The sequence below is a fragment of the Paroedura picta genome, chromosome 1 (genome assembly GCF_049243985.1).
Source record: "Paroedura picta isolate Pp20150507F chromosome 1, Ppicta_v3.0, whole genome shotgun sequence".
Classification (NCBI taxonomy): Eukaryota; Metazoa; Chordata; class Lepidosauria; order Squamata; family Gekkonidae; genus Paroedura; species Paroedura picta.
Genome location: NC_135369.1, coordinates 111,819,230 through 111,836,787, shown reverse-complemented (window position 1 = coordinate 111,836,787; position 17,558 = coordinate 111,819,230). Strand labels below are relative to the sequence as shown.

Sequence of the window (17,558 nt, the reverse complement as noted above, 5' to 3'; positions counted from 1 at the left end):
CACTTTCAGTGTAAGCACTCTAGCTCCACAGCACACACATATGCACAAATTCCAACTGCACATAAACACATCCTTCATACATACAGCCCTGCTGGTCATCCCACCAGATCTAAAAAGACAAGGGAGCAGCTCTCCTCAGCAACACACAGCAAATGTCTGCATGATACCATTTCTGCACTGGAGGCTTTGGGCTGCAGGTTGGAGTTTGAGTTGGGGCACATTGCCCTACCTCTTCCTGCTCCCACATGGGGGAGCATTTGGCCCAGCGCTCTTGGCCATCCCAGATTTGTGCTCCTGCATGGGAGCCAGGGCAGAAATAGTTCTGGGAGGGGCACTTAAGGAGCAATCCTGTCGCACACACATTCTCATTCTTTGGCAAGAACCTTTCCCACCCTGTCCAAAGCTGTCCCATTCCTCATTGGATAGAATAATCTGAGGCAAACAAATTCATGGCTGTTAATGCCATGATGCCCCTTCCCAGTCACACTGTAAACTGTTGATAAACTTGCAGTATAGTTTTATTCTACCCAAATCACCATGCTTTCCATGTGTTTAAATCCTAAAAAGTGTAGTGTGCATTTATTTAACACTGTAAAATTTATGTTTCTCCATGCCTATGTATGAAAACGAGAAGCCATTGTCTCTAAAATCCTTTTGCCTTCCTTGCCCCCCTCTGTTTCTATAATAGGTTAACGTGGAGGGTATCTACTGTGACAGGTGCAAACCGGGCAGGTTTGGACTCTATGCCAGGAATCCACTCGGCTGCAGCAGCTGCTACTGCTTTGGTGTGACATCCCAGTGCAGTGAGGCACAGGCGCTGGTCCGTGTGTGGGTGAGTAAAGGACTGCTGAGCCATGTAATGCGATAATGTTGTTTCCTGCTGGCATCTTTTAGTCAGGCACAGAGATGGAGTTAGGAAGTGGAGAAACGTTTAGGAGCCCCCCCCCCTTGTGTACTTTGAGAAGTGGGTAGAGAATCATGTTCCATTAGGCAATCAGGGTCAAAACATTTTTAAAGTCTCTGATCAGGTAATAGATGTCAAGCCCCAAAGTAAAGCTATTAAAACCAGTGTAAAAGGCAGTATAGTCAAGTGAGGGGAAATTGTTCCATGAAAATATAGCTCTCCAGCACTGCTTTGTTTCTAAATGTGAAACAGGGAGGAAAATCACAGTCATTCAGTCTCATCCAGAATAACTATGGATTACTGAAATATAAGAAAATTAACTGATTTACTGCTCACATTTTCCTTTCAAGTATTTAAAGCAATCGCCAATAACGAAAGTACTAAAGTTAGTACTTTAGAAAGTGGAAGAAATAAACTGATCTCTACATGTAGGTTTGCTACCTGTTTCTAATCTCAAGGAAACCTTTCTTCTTTCGTATTAATAGAAATAGTAATAGAAAGCCATATCTGCAAAAAGCAACTTTAATACAATATTACAATGGTGGTATTTTCTTACAAAGTATAGTTGCCATTCTGACAGATGTAAGACATTTCCTTATAGTTCTACAATATGTTCCTTATTTGTAGTATCTTGGGTGGTAGTATTATATGTAGTAGTGCCTCAGGTGACAATCTGTGAGTGACCCATATACCTGTGCTGTGGTGTGAAGCACCACAGTGTTGAATGGGTGGGAAACAAAATCAAAATTATTTAGACAGGAAGGATTATAACAATAAAATGAGATGGCATCTGGCAATATTTTCTCCAGTTACTAGCACACTTAATCAGTAGGTAGAGAAAAGTAAAACATTACAACTAGAAAAGGGTTTCATGGTATTTTTGCAGACGGGGTGCCATAGATGCTGTTTTTCGTCAGTCGCTTATCTACTTTGCTTGGATTAATATAAACCCCATTTTCATGGGAGTCAGATGCAGTAATTCATCATGCCTGACACACAACCTTCTACCTGGAAGTGCCTTTGGAAATGATAATGCTGTTCTAGCTAGATCTCTCTTGGATCATTGGTGGCTGGTTACCATGGAAGGATTCTAGCAATTGGAAAGAATCAAAAAGTATTATGAGCATGAGAACACAAAATGTCAAATTAGGAAACAGGTTATGTAAAGCTAAAGAAGAGAAGATGAACGGAACACTTAAAATTATTTAGAAGCAGGAATTTAGCAAAGCGGTTGTATATCACATTGAGTTCCTAGATTAATTTATCTATTTTGCTAAACAAATAAAGCCAAGAACATTAGATGCCCCCCTACAAAAGACACTCCCATGAAAACACCTCATTTGGAAAGACACCTAAAGTACAGAATGATTTAGAATTAATAACCATACTGATGTTGCTGCTAGTCATAAGTGCTGTTTTAATGGCTTTAAAATGCTATAAATTGTTTTTAACATATTGTACTCCTACTAATTATAATGTTATACACCATCCTAAGCCGGCTTGCCAGGAGAGTGGTATAAAAATCAAATCTATCAGTAAACCATCACACTTTGATACAGACCTTTTGTGTTTCTTCCTAATACAGAGACTACTTTAAAAAATCTTGATGTGCATTCTGTGGGGGGTTCTGTTCAGTACAGAAGTATGATGGTACATGAATGTCGAAAGCTTAAATTTCCATACAGACCAAGGACAACTGTATAATAAGTGTCCCAAATCTCTTTCTGCACATTTTGTATTCCACATGCAGTTAAGAAAACTGTGAATAAAATCATTAGTCTACTGAAGCCTGTGGACCCTTGAATTCACTTTTGTGGAATTCTGTTATCCGTCTTCCTTTCATAAGCTTTTAGAACTGAAATGGCAGCTTTGGAGGGGATACAGTGGGTAAGACCCTTGCTGTTATTAAGATGTGTTTCATACTGAAGATAGTTCTCCCCTTTCCTAAAAATATTTATCTACCTATTTCTTTTATTTATTTTTCAATTTATAACCTTCCACTCTCAGCAGCTCACAATTTAAACATCATACACAATAAATGCAATACTATTAAAATGACCTTTAAATTAAAACCCAATACAATACTGTACATGGCGAAATTTTAATCACAAAGAGTTCACCTCCCCAACAGCCAACCCTGGATCTGCAAACCTCCTCATCAGCAGACCCCATTTTACAAAGCGGACAGATGGAAGATGCAATGATGTCTAAGATGGCCATGACATCAGGAAAAAGAGGGGGGGCACCCAAGGATCTTCATTCCCTAGCCAAATGCCTGGTGGAAGAGTTCCATTTTACAGGCCCTGTGGAATTGTGATAGCTCTGACAGGGGCTTCAGCTCGTCATTCCCTCAAGTAGGGGTCAGGAACAAAAAGGCCCTGTCCATGGTCAAGGCCAAGCACACTTCACATGGGCCAGGGATCACCAGTTTATTAGGACCCACAGAGTGAAGAGCTCTGCAAGGGGCATAGAGACATAAGCAGCCCCTCAGATATGTTGGGCCCAGACAGCAGGGAGCCTTAAGGGTCAAAACCAGAACCTTGAACTTGATCCAAAACACCACTGGCTGTCTGGACGAGGGTCCAGCTGAGGGCCCAGTCGAAGGGAAAAATACTTACCTTGAAGAAAATACATCCAGGAAGGGCTCTGGATCAAGACGGCGGGGCAAGATGGCGGCCGGGCGACGAGCGGCGAACAAGCGACAGCAGGCCGACAAAGCTGCAGAGGAGAGAAGGACAGTGAGCAGTCGAAGGATGAGAGAGTCGTCAACAGTGAAGAAGCCTCGCCTAGACTTGTGACAAACAGAGAAAGACAGGAGGAGAAGCCGGCGCGGGGAAGAGAATGCCTGGCAACAGTGGCTGTAACGGACTCGGGGACATGCAGGGGGGATGGTGGGCTCAGAGAGCTTTTGCAACAAGGCCCCTACTATGGACTTCCTCAACATGGCTACGCCCGACCTCGAGTGCGTCAGCCAAGACCTGGGGGGGGGGGAGCTCCAGAGGAAGAGTTGGGCGGGAAGACGCTGAGGCGAGGCTGGGGGGAGCTGGCAGGCATGCCCAAGCCCGGAAATGAGGGAATAGCCAGGAGGGGCTTTAACAGGTTGGGAGGGTGGAGCCTGGGAGGATAAAAAGGGAAGCACACAGAAGCGTGGTGGTGGGTTATTTGGGAAGAGCTGGAGCACGGGAAGGCAGAAGGTGGTGTTCATGGAATAAAGAAAACTTACCTGTGAATGCTTTGCCTGCATGATAGTATTGTCAGGAGGGCATCGATGCAAGTGGTGGAGGATGCAGGCACGAGACGCATTATGCCCTGGCCACGCCCTAGTTTACCGACCCCCACCTGGCTGGACTCCTCCACTGAAAGTGGTGGTACAGCCTGAACTGTCAGCTGAGCAGCTGGAACACAGCTCTGATGAAAGCAGCTCTGACAGTTCTTCTAGTGAGTCAGTAGTAGAACGAATGGCCGATGATAACCCCATGGACTTTGCTCAATTCAGGCGTTGCCTGGTGGAAAACCAGACTAGACTTTGGCAGGAAGTGATGGAGTGACAGAATGCTACCCAGGAAAGAATGTGGGCTGAGATGCGATGGGCTATGGACGAGCGGCCCAGTGGAGAGGGTTCTGGAGCTGGTGGTCCTGCAGCGAATACCTTGGGTAGAGTACCGTGGCCTTCCTTAGCCAAGTTAGGACCAGACGATGATGTGGAAGCCTACTTAGATGCTTTCGAGAGGACAGCGGAGGCAGCTCAGAGGCCTCGCCATCAGTGGTCATATATAATCGGGCCTTACCTGACAGGCGAGGCGCAAGTGGCCCTCAAAGATTTAGCTAAAGAGGAGTCAGTGGACTATATCCTGAAGAAGGCCATTTTGGATATATTTGAAGTATCCCCGGAGACTTATCAGCAGAAGTTTTGGGCTATTTCATTTTCTACCGGAGTACGACCCCAGGTGTTAGTTAACAAGTTACGAGATGCGGCGAAGAGGTGGCTAGACCCAAAGACAGACCACCACCAACTGGTGGGAAAAGTGGTGTTAGAGCAGTTGTTCCAAATCCTCCCTGGTCGGATCTGTCATTGGGTTGAGTGCCAAAGACCCACATCCTTAGCCCAAGCAGCTGGGCTGCTGTAAGCTTTTGTGGCTGTGGAACATAAAGAAGGGCTACGCTCAGGACCTAGTAATCCTGGTGTCAAGTTGGGTCCAGTGGCAGCAACAGGGGGGGAAATAGTATAAAGATTGGGTGCGCCCGGCCTCCTAATTTTCCTTCACCTCGACCTATCTGGACTGGAAAAGGGGTGCCGGAAACGCGTCCTAATGTTGCGCCTCCAGTGGGGGGGGGGTCCCTGGGGAGAAAAATGGAAGGGAAATCGAAGGAGGGGTCGGAGAAAGGGCCCTGTTTTACATGTGGCCAGTGGGGTCACTTTAAGAGAGAATGTCCACTCATGGAGTGTGACATGGGGTGGGATGTGGCAATGAACAATTTGGTACAGAGATCCATCCGACAGCCCAGATTGTTAACAATAGTGGTTAATGGGGAGAGAAGGGGAGTCTTAATGGATGGCGGCAGTTAGATTTCCATGTCCAAGACCAGTCAAGTGACAAAGCCTGGGAAAATAGTGAGATGGGTCTCAGTCATGTGTTGCCATGGTCATGTGGAGAAATTTCCGGTGGTATTGGTAAGAGTGGAATACCTGGGGGAGGGGGGTCCTGGGATATAGAAGCTGTGCTAGTGCCTAATTTGCCATATGCTTTTTTGTTGGGGAGAGGGGGCCCAAAATTCCAGAAAGCTTTGAAGTGGGTGGCCCAGTAAGAGACAGTACAGGGAAGCTTATGCGAGTGAGGAGGTTGGTCAGATCCCTGTGGAAGATACAGACGGAGAACTCCGAGATAACCTGTAGAATGACCCCGATCTTCTCATGTTGCAAGAGGAAGATGAGTCCTTGGCAGACATGAAAGCTCGGGTGGCGGTAGAGGATGGACAGGTAAAGGATAATAGAAGAAGCGTACGTTGGCCGCATATAGTTAAAGACAAAGACGTAATTGTGAAACAACTATTGGTGCCTAGGTGCTATAGGAGAGAGGTATTAGAAACCGCACATGATCACAAATGGGCAGGTCACCAGGGTAGCAAAGCCACGCTGAGAAGGGTTCTCAGACGGGTTTTTTGGACTAGGTAGCCCATGATGTGATAGAACAGTGTTGTTCGTGCGAAGCATGCCACCTCCCAGAGCTCCTCTACAGCCTTTGCCTATTATGGATAGTCCCTTCAAGCGGATTGATATGGATTTCGTAGGCCCCTTGCCTAGGACTCTGAGGGGATTGCGTTATTTATTAGTTATTGTAGATTACACGGCCGTTACCCTGAAGCAATACCAATGCGTTCTATGAAAAGTTAGGGTGGCCCAAGCTTTAATGTGATTGTTCGCCCAAGTAGGTTTACCTAAGGAGATACTTACAGATCAAGTTTCGCCTTTTATGTTCGCCTGTATGTAGAAAGTATGTCAGACACTGGGTATTGATCAAGTTTTCACCACGGTCTATCATCCAGAGACAGACGGGCTAACAGAGCGGATGAATCAGACCCTAAAGAACAAGCTTCAGGTTTTAGCATATGGTAAACCCAAGACTTGGGATTTGTATGTTGACCCCATCCTTTTTGCAATCAGGGAGACAAGGCAGTCCTCCAACGGGTATTCGCCGTTTGAGATGTTGTACAGTAGGCAACCTAGAGGAGTGGTAGATCTGGTAGGTGAGAAATGGGTATAGACTAGGCCAGAAAGGGAGAAGACCCCTCCCCCCAGAATTATGTTCAAGAACTACGGGAACATTTGGAAGAAGTGTGGGGAAATGCTAGGGCCAATTTGGCATCAGCACAGGCCTACCAGAAGGCGTATTACGATAAGAGAGCTAGGGAATGGAGGTTTGGAGCCGATTATTGGGTGTTAATACATCGCTGGGGTTTAGGACTCATTGATGGGGATAGATGGAGGGGGCCATACAAGATCTTGCGAGTGTTAGGACCCATAATTTATGAGGTAAGCAAAGGAGGGAGAAGTGAGCAACCGAGAAAGGTACACGTCAATAATTTCAAGCCTTGGTACACTAGGAATACAGAGGAGTGTGCCTTAGAGGACAATTACCTGATGGCACTCCAGGACAATTACCTGGAATACAGAGGAGTGTGCCTTAGAGGACAATTACCTGATGGCACTCCACCATGGCAAGAGAGTACTGAACCAGAGGTTGAGAATCCCCCATTTGATCCCTCTTTGGATGAAAGTCAGAAACAAGATTTAGGTCAGTTAGTTCTCCAGTTTCCTAAGTTATTTTCAAAAGTATCTGGGAGAACTTTGATCCTGACCCACGCCATCCAAACTGAGCCCAGGGTGGTAGTGAGAGTGCCTTGGAGGTCCATACTTTTTATAAAATGGCTGTTAATTCAAAAAGAAGTAGAGGACATGTTGTCTTTGGGGGTAATAGAACCTTCTCGTAGCGAATGGAGGCCTCACTTCAAGAAGGCCTCACTGGAAGCCTCACTTCAAGAAGGACGTAGATTAAATTGAAAGGGTACAGAGAAGAGTGACGAAGATAATCTGGGGCCAAGGGACTTTAGGATGCTTAGGGCTGATCCTGCGTTGAGCAGGGGGTTGGACTAGATGGCCTGTATGGCCCTTTCCAACTCTATGATTCTATGATTCTATGATTCTATGAATGGCAAAGTCCGATGGTAATGGTCCCGAAACCTGATGGGACAGTGAGGTTTTGCATAGATTTTCGAGCGGTAAATCAAAAGGCGAAGTTCGATGCCTATCCGATGCCTAGGGCAGAACATTTAGTTAACCAGTTGGGTAAAGCTAAGTACATTTCAGCCTTAAAGGTTACTGGCAAGTGCCTTTAAGGGAAGAGGATAGAGAGAAGATGGTGTTCGCTACACCTCGCGGGCTATATCATTTTAAAGTCATGCCTTTTGGTTTACATGGTGCTGCTGCCACTTTCCAACGATTAGTTGATTTAGCTTTAAGGGAATGTTCTAGTTTTGCGTTTGCATACATTGACAACATTATTATTTGCAGCCCTGATTGCACTACTCATGTCACACATTTAAATGTGGTGTTTAGAGCATTGGCCACCGCGGGCCTAGTGGTGAACACGAAAAAAAGTAAATTGGGGTTTTGGCATCTCAAATACTTAGGATTTGAAGTGGGGAATGGTCAACTAACTCAGGTTCCTGAGAAAGTAGAGAAGCTAGAATCATATGACAAGCCCATGAATAAGAAACAAATGAGACGATTTTTAGGCTTTGTGGGCTATTATCAAAGGTTTGTCCCACATTTTGCTACCAGAGCCGCCGTGTTGACAGATGTGCTAGCCAAAGCCGAACCTAACCATATTCAGTGGACAAAGGAGCGTGAAATCGCCTTCCAGAACCTGTGGGCGTGCCTCTCGAAAGGAGCAATCTTACATAATCCAGATTTTGAAAAATCTTTTATTGTACAAACTGACGCTTCCAGGTCCGGTCTGGGGGCAGTGTTGGCTCAGGTGCAAGAAGGAACTGAAAAACCTATTTGGTTTTTAAGTCGCAAATTTACAAAGGCAGAATCCCGATATTCGACGATCGAGCGAGAAGCGTTAGCTCTCTTTTGGGCTGTTGGAGCTTTAAAATTTTATTTGATGGATAACCCTTTTTTGTTGGTGACGGATCACGAACCTTTAAAGTGGATGGATAAAGCCAAAGAGCACAATGCTCATATCCTGCATTGGTATTTGTCCGTATCCCCTTTTTCATTCCAGGTAGTACATCGTCCAGGCCAACTGAGTGTGAATGCCGATTTCCTCTCCCGTATGTTTGAAGGGGATGAGGATACAGGGGTTCCTTTAAGGGAGGAAGTATGTCCGGACGAGGGTCCAGCTGAGGGCCCAGTCGAAGGGAAAGATACTTACCTTGAAGAAAATACATCCAGGAATGGCTCTGGATCAAGACGGCGGGGCAAGATGGCGGCCGGGTGACGAGCAGCAAACAAGAGACAGCAGGCTGACAAAGCTGCAGAGGAGAGAAGAACAGTGAGCAGTCGAAGGATGAGAGAGTCGTCAACAGCGAAGAAGCCTCGCCTAGACTTATGACAAACAGAGAAAGACAGGAGGAGAAGCTGGCGCGGGGAAGAGAATGCCTGGCAACAGTGGCTGTAACGGACTCGGGGACATGCAGGGGGGATGGTGGGCTCGAGTGCGTCAGCCAAGACCTGGGGGGGGGAGCTCCAGAGGAAGAATTGGGTGGGAAGACACTGAGGCAAGGCTGGGGGGAGCTGGCAGGCACTCCTGCTTTAAATGTCGGGAGGTGGAGCCTGGGAGGATAAAAAGGGAAGCACACATAAGCGTGGTGGTAGGTTATTTGGGAAGAGCTGGAGCACGGGAAGGCAGAAGGTGGTGTTCATGGAATAAAGAAAAACTTACCTGTGAATGCTTTGCCCGCATGATGGTGTTGCCAGGAGGGTGTTGATGTAAACCTGAAAAATAAGAGAAAGAAGGGTTGAAACCTGCCTACGGATATAGACTCTTCACACTGGCATCCAATGCAGGTGTTTCACACAGGTTGAATGTGGGACCTCCTAGAAATCTTGTGGATTCTCCCTCCCAATATGCCTTTGAAATGAATGGATCAGTATTTTAAAAGAGGAGCAACAAGTTTTCAGTTGCTGAGTAGTTAGTAAATGAAAATCAAGTTTAACATCCTGTGGGAAAGTAATAAGGTTTATGCTTTATGGTCAAATTTTATTGATCTGACATAGTATGGGCTAAGAGGAGAATGCAACTGAGTCAGTAAAGGTGATGTGTTAGACTGTTCAAATCATCACTTCTTCTACAAGAGGCAGTGTACATGATTTATAATATTGATCTAAAATTGCCCTAATGATCAATTATCCCTCTTTGAATTCTCATACTTAAATTAGGCTTTCAGCTTCTCTGAACGTTTCCAGTGTATTTTAGAATAGATTTGGTGCAAATGATTTAAAAAAAAACCCCTTTAATGTACAGGTATCTATGACATTGAGGCATACATTTCAAATAGTTCATGCATTAACCAGTTTCTTCCTGATTAGCATGTCTAATGCATAGGAGTCATAGATACCTCACTTGGCATTAGCACTTCAAAGAAACATCCTGTCATGCTACCAAATCTGTTCCAGAAAAGGGTAGAAAAATAATTATGTCAATTCTGAGCTTCTCTTTTTCATTGCCAGATTGACATTTTGTGAAATTCCACAAACTGTCTGATGTTTTCAGAGATGTTTTTATTTGCTTAATTTACTAATAATTGCCATGTCAGTTTCAATAACATTATAGTGCTTCTAATTCTGTAACACTGCAGATTTCTTTCCCATATTTATTTAATATTCTGTAGGATTCCTGAAGTAGGAAATTAATTAATATGATGTTCTTTCAGGTTTCTTTGATTACTGTCATAACTGAAAATGCTTCATGTTCTTTTAGAAGTACCCCTGTTTTTGTAACTGGGTCAAGATTTCTTTATCAGGACCTTAAGAAGAAATTCTACATGAGGTCTTCCACAAGGCCGTAGGTGATCTGCTAAATTGCAAGATCCTGTAGTTAGACCTTATGAAAACCAGGCTTGTTTATAACAAGAAGAAATGCAGCTTCTTATGCTTCTGTACACAATTGTAGTCAAAATGCAGATGCCTGGAAACATGAAGTTAGTTTCCCCCACCCAACACAAACATCAGCTGGAATTATAAACAGGAAATTAAACTGAGTTGTATCTTTCCCCCAGCAAAGGTAAAACAAAACAGCTCTAAGGAGTATAGCTTTTCAGTCCACAACTGATATATGGGAAAGATGTTTGAACATTTGCTGATGTGGCCTACATTTTGTTCACCAGTGGATTAGTCAAATGGCAGTTCAGTTGTTTGCAATCCATTCATATTTATGTGCAGGAACAGGCTCCATCAGAACCTGACTACCAGTTCATGACGAATAAGCTGGTAGTCAGCCTCTGATTTCCTGTTAGGGAAATTTGGAGAAGGAACAGAAATATAATTATAATAATATCCATTGTTGTTCCTCTATATATTTATGAAACAGCCTAGGGGGTGGGACATGTCCGGCTGTCCAAGTTAGAATAGGGCCAATCAGGGTGCAGCCAGCTTTGTCCTGATTGGCCCTGCCCCTGCAGCTCCTGCCTTCTGGACTCTAGCCTCTTTGCTCTCAGATGCCTCAGTGCCTGGAGCCAACACCAGGTAATGGGAGAAGGCCCTGGGCAAAGGGTTGTGGTGGAGGGCTTGCTAACGAGGGCCTCCTGGCCTGCTAGGCTGGGCCTGCTGACTGCCTGCTAAGGAGCTCTGTTCCGGCCCTGCTAACGAGTTGCCCAGCCCCTGCCTGCCCCAATTGATCTGGCTGCGAGCTGCAGCCCAAAGCCACCTTAAGCTGCCTGGCCGGGGGCTGCCGGAGGGTGCCCTTTCAAGGCCCATTCTTTGGAACGGGCTTTGAAGCTAGTTTCTTTATAAGATTTATATGACCATCATACCTCCAGCATAGCTGGCTCGGGGCGGTTTACAATATTTAAAATTATACAAATTCAGAATAAGCATAATAATAGTAAACCAATAAAATCAGTATAGGAACATAAGTTGATCATCCATTTATTGTCTCTTGTTGCTTCCGTCATCCTGCCCAATAATCCCTTCTCATATTATTAGTAGTATTGGTTTTTATAGCCCGCTTTTCACTACCAAAGGGAGACTCAAAGCAGCTTACAATCACCTTCCCTTTCTCTCCCCATAACAGATACCCTGTGAGGTAGGTGGAGCAGAAAGAGTTCTGATAGAACTGCTCTGTTAGAAGAGCTCTAATAGGGCTGTAAGTAGTCCAAGGTCACTCAGATGACTGGGAGTAGTGGGGAATCAAACCTGGCTCTCAAGATTAGAGGCCAGTATGCTTAACTATTACAAAAAATGGCATTCTCATTAAGGTTTTTAAAGGAGGAGGTCAGGAGCCAGCAGATACCCTGTGAGGTAGGTGAGGCTGAGAGAGCCCCGATATTACTGCTTAGTCAGAACAGCTTTATGAGTGCTGTGGTGAGCCCAAGGTCACCCAGCTGGCTGCATGTGGAGGAGCAGGGAATCAAACCCAACTTGCCAGATTAGAAGTCTGCACTCCTAAACACTACACCAAGCTGGCTCTCAAGAACTATTCCACTTCTGTACACAAAACTGATGGCTTGGGCAACAGGAGAATGTACTTCTATTTTCTCCAGTCACAGAACTCTCCCATAAGTTCTCATTTTAGGGGGTGGGGAAGAAACAGATTACTTTTCCACTCCCTACACCAGGTGTCAGCTTGAGCAGCAGAGAATAAAAGCAGATTGTTCACTTCTCAATCTGTCAGCTAATTCTGTTATTTTAAGTGGAGAGAAAACTGCTTATTTCATCTCCACTCTAAACTGATACACGACCTGCATATAACAGGAGTTATCTGCTTATATTTTTTGTAACCCAAGATAACAGCATGTGGAACAAGATGTGATCTGCCCCCCCCCCCACCACCACTCCCCAACTGTAATCACTTGTGCTGGAGAGAACAAGAGTATCTGTTCCTTGGCTTTGCAGCCCAATCTGGCAGTTTGAGACAGTTGGTCTTGTTTGACTTATTCCAGCCTCTTCCTGACCTCTAGCTTTGCTGGATTATAGAGAAAAGCTAGGAAGGTGGGTGAAGAACAGAGGGAGAAGCTCCAATGATATCAGCTGTCAGTCAGCATTCAGTCTCCATTATGATCATAAAAGTAGCGCACTAAGCGTTCTTCCACCTTCGCTACTAATGCCCTAGCTGACCCTGGAAAACCCAGCACAGTGATCCATGTGACGGACACCTCTAGGTTAGACTACTATAACTTCCTGTACACAGGTGTGCCCTTAACCTTGACCTAGTAGCTGCAACTGGTTCAAAATACAACAGCATGGGTCCTTACTAGGACACCATGGAGAGCCCATATACAACCTGCCTTCCAGCAACTGTGTTGGTTAACAGTGGAATTCTGGGTCAAGTTTCTAATTGCTAAGAATGACCCTGGTATGCCTAAGGTCACAGGGCCACATACCTGTAGCTAGAGTATGGAAATTCCAATAATAAAACTGGAGACAAAGATTCCAACACCAAGTTCTCCTTTATCATATCAAAGGTGTTTAATATGAGAAGCAAAGCCATCCATAAGCCTGCTTGACAAGCAAAAAACAAACATCTAATTTTATACCCTATACCATCTGTTGGGTTTCTTCCCGTTTTTCCTATTGGTTAGGATAATTTGTGTCACAATCTTTCTGACCACCTGCTTGTAAGCTTTAAAAAAATAGCAATGTGGGGAGGTTTTAATATGAATCACATAACCTTAGTTAACCATTTTCTAATAACCTTTTACACTTGTAACTAGGAATCTCCCAAATTATTGTGATTAGCCTTTTCTTAACTTAAGACTTTTGCTGACCATTAGTCTGTTTGTGGTTTGAATGTTCCTTGGTTAGCACATCCTATCTTAGAAGTTAAGCAGGAGGGGTTAGAGTGTATTTGTGCTTCAAACTATCTTACCCCGTGCTATGTGTTAAACATCATTTTTCCCCCTAATAAAATAATGGAGATTATATTTGATAATAGCTAAATAGTTTGAGAATACCATTCTACAATAAGCAAAAAGCAGGTTGAATCTTGTTCCATCCAATTCTAAAAAAAAAAACAGGGCCCCTGACTATCTTTTCAGGGCTGTAGTTTTCACTTCCTACTACAGAGTGAAGAAAGGCATTTACAAATACATTTTAGCTGCATGTACAGCTTGGCCAACCAATCAATCAGATTTGGAAAGTAGACTTATACCATTCCACATTCAGCTATTCATTCATAGATATCACAAGCAAAGTGGATTTGGCACTCTTATCTTTAACATGGTTCTAACCTAAGGGCTTCCACAGTCTGGGCCCAGCGTACCTGAGGGACCGCCTTTCCAGTGTGCTTCCACAGGAACATTACCATCATCTAATGCTAACATGATGGTGGTCCCTGGCCTGAAAGAAGTGTCTGTCTTTGAACGGAGCCAGATCCCTTTTGGCCCTGGCGCCAACCTGATGAAATCAGTTGCCAGCAAAGACCTGGACCCTGGCAGAACTATTCAAGTTCTGCAGGGCTTGCAAAATGGCACTATTCCACCAGGTGTATTGTTACGGACAGAACAAGCAAATAAAACCATATTGGCCTCCTTGCTTCCCTCTCCAGAATAAAATCCCACCACTGAATACCGAATATATGGAAAAGTAGTGGACAGATCAGAGTATTTATTGTTTTATTTATTTTTAACTGATTTTAACATTTAAGCTGCCCCAAGCCTGGCCACAAAGTGGGGTGATATATAAATCTAATAATAAATGAATATTTATATAATAAATAAAAAGTACCAAATTTATTGTTGGGTCCCTACAAGGGGAGGGCAGAATTCAGGAATTAGTTTAGGAGGCAGTTTCTGTTCAGCAGTTGTTCAGGCTGTTCGTTGGAAGCTGAACAGGTTGGGAGATCAGCTCGGCTATGCCCAGAACAGCTGAACACCGAATGCTCAGTTATCAAACATATTTACCATAAGATTTGGATCATTCATAGAAATAACTGCCCCCTGAACAGTCTGCCAGTTCAATCTGCAGCCTCAGCAGCTTTATAATGTATGAAAAAATATCTCCATATACCAACTGTTTAAAAAGTCTGGTTATGTATTCCTAAATTTTAAGAATAGAATTCTATCACTGGTTGCTTGTTATTTATTTATGTACTATATTATAACCTACCTTTCTCACTGAGATGCAAAGTAGATTAAACTGTACATTGATGTGATCAGTAGGATAATAAGCAACATAATAGGTCTAAAATTATAAAAATTTCAAACAAGCATAACACATTAGACACAATGACATATTATAGTACTAAAGAATGATATTACATCAGCAGAAAATAATGCAGTGACAGTAGCATAATACAAACAGCAAGCATGTATTGTGTTATAGTCCACAGTGTTATAACAACCATCCATTTTCCTTTATAAGTTATATCTTAAATTATTCCAGTGTAGTTCAGCTCTGCTAACTTTATAGAAATCCACTCCTGCACAATTCTGTTTTACATAGGTTGCAGAATGATGCATGGGAGACTGCCTGACCTACTGCTTTCTCTTTATTTTTTGATCATTATGACTTTTGAGTACTCCATTTTATATGCTTCATCATTTGTTTGTGTACATTTTATTAGATTGCTGTTTGCTTAGTTAACATTCAAACCAAAAAGAATTCACAAGCTTCAAAATGAAAACTGCTTATTAGTTTTATTTTCTCTCCTAATCATTTTAATTGTTTATAGTTGACTCTGAAGCCAGATCAGGTAATCCTTCCTCTGGTCAATGAAAATGTCCAGCACCAAACTATACAAGGGATTGAATATCAACATCCAGAGACTGTTGCGGATGTTGAACTTGTGATGAAGGAGCTACGCTCAGAACCATTTTACTGGAGACTTCCAAGACAGTTTGAAGGCCGAAAGGTAAAGACAAAGAAATCTAATAGAAGCTGATATTTCCTAACTCTTTCTTCCACTGTAAAGATCACGTGGAGCTGGGATATGTTTCTAAACAATAAGAATGTTTGATGTCACCATTTGTCACCATTTGTTACAAAAATAAGTATGTGTTTTCTGCATCTGTTGACTGGATCCATATAGAATGGATCCTTTGAACCAAATCCCCCACATTCGGGGAGACCCTCCGAATTGGCGTGAACTGCAATGTGGGCATCTGCCCCAGGAAGAGAAAACTGGGGGGAGGGAAACACCACTTTTGTACTCGTAGAAGAGTAGGGTTGCTGGATCTGAGTTAGAAAATATCTGGAGATTTTTGGGGTGGAGCTGAAGAAGAGTGGAATTTGGGTAAGAGAGAGACTTCAGTGCCATACAGTCCACCTTTCAAATCATACATTTTCTCCAGGTAAGCCAATCTCTGTCACCTAGAGATCAGTTGTAATAGTGGAAGACCTCCAGTCACCATCCAGAGGTTGGCAACCCTACAGAAGAGGTCTTTGGGTGCAACCCAGTATTCATATTAAAGAAGTAAAGAATGAAATATTTGCTAAATCTTCCTAAGGAATTTGTTTGTGAAGCACTCTGTATTTTCAACTTGCTATTCTCTGATATTATCATTTATAATAAAAAATTATTTCATATAAGTTGTTATTTCCCAGTATGTTCCAGTAAAGAGTAAACATAAAGTACAAAAATAAAAGGTAGGGCTATTTTAATTTGCTTCTTCCAATAAACTTTGGAGTACTTGACAAACATAATGGCACTACATGGAAATTACAATTACACAAGTGGGAACTCACAAGAAACTAGCAGGGAGGGTACATCCCATCCACCCATGCACCTCCTTTACTTATATCCCCTCTTCCCCCTTCATGAACAGTCTTCCTCCTCTTTTTCCCCCTCTCCCCTTCTACAAATCTTCCCTACCTCTCTTTTTCCCTGTCTCCAAGGCTCCCACTGCATTGGTCTTAAAGATCAAGAGCTGCACAGCTCCTGACCTCCAAGCCTTCCCTCTACCAAAAATTGGTCTTGGAAGTTAAGAGTTGTGTGTGTGTCAATCTCCTAGGTTTCTTTCCCTGCCACCAGACACTGCTGTTGGATACTGAGAGCTGCATAGTTCTCAGTCACCTAGATTCTCCCCCTCTACAAACACACACTGGTCTCTGAGGTCAAGAGCTGTACAGCTCCTGACTCTTAAGCTTCCCACAAACACATTGGACTTAGAGGTTGAGAACTGCACAATTCTTGATCTTCTAGGCTTCTTTTCCCACAACACTGGCTTTGGAATTCAAAAATTGTGTGGCGTTCCATTTTAAATGCTCCCCCCCCCCCGGTTTCTGAGTCCGGCTGCAGCACCTGGGAGCTGTTCTAGGTCTAGAGAGCCCAGAGATGCCGACTCTGCCACAGCTGGGCCCAGATGCTGACTCTGACAACAGCTTTGAAGAGAATGGTAAATGCATTGCTTGTGCATGCACAGATAATATTTTTTTACTGGAGGGAATGGATTTAACCACTCCAGTGTGTCGGGTTTCTTTTTACTTTTCAGATTTTTCTGTATTAAAGTCTTCCCTAAGGTTTGCAGAAAAATCTGCTTTGGATAAGTGTGGCCCTGATCCACAGATTTAGGTATCTGGAGCTGAGGGGACACTCATGAAATACCCCCCCCCCCTATTCAACCACAACCTTTTGAATGCTGGAGAAATTATTACCTTAATACTCTACTTCAAACAATATGTTTTAAATCCTGCCTGTAGATATCTGGATAAGCTTGGGGTTAGCCAAAAGGGAATACAGGCATTCTCCAGCTGATCTGTCCCTGTCAGCCAAAATAAGAAACAGAACAAACCACAGCATGAAATTATCTCATGGCATCTGCCATACTGGAATCCAGTTTGGCTTTGCTTGACTTAGGGAGCTGCATAATTTTCTGTAAGGTTTATGGTTGAAACCAGCACGCAGAAGAAGATCTGCTCCCCTCACTGAGCCCTACGGGGCTACTATGGGCAGATTAAAGAAGAAAGATCAGCCCCGCTGTCCACCCCCGGGGT

At 43.7% G+C, this 17,558-nt stretch overlaps 1 protein-coding gene across 7 annotated transcripts in view; it reads left to right on the top strand.

Moving 5' to 3' along the window:
- LAMA2 (laminin subunit alpha 2) overlaps positions 1 to 17,558 on the top strand; it is a 606,483-nt gene that overhangs the window by 430,081 nt on the left and 158,844 nt on the right. For all 7 annotated transcript variants that reach the window (XM_077353378.1, XM_077353349.1, XM_077353372.1 and 4 more), the window contains 2 exons: positions 689 to 832; positions 15,298 to 15,477. In XM_077353378.1, the coding sequence (XP_077209493.1) occupies positions 689 to 832; positions 15,298 to 15,477 (324 nt within the window). The remainder of the gene's footprint in view (positions 1 to 688; positions 833 to 15,297; positions 15,478 to 17,558) is intronic.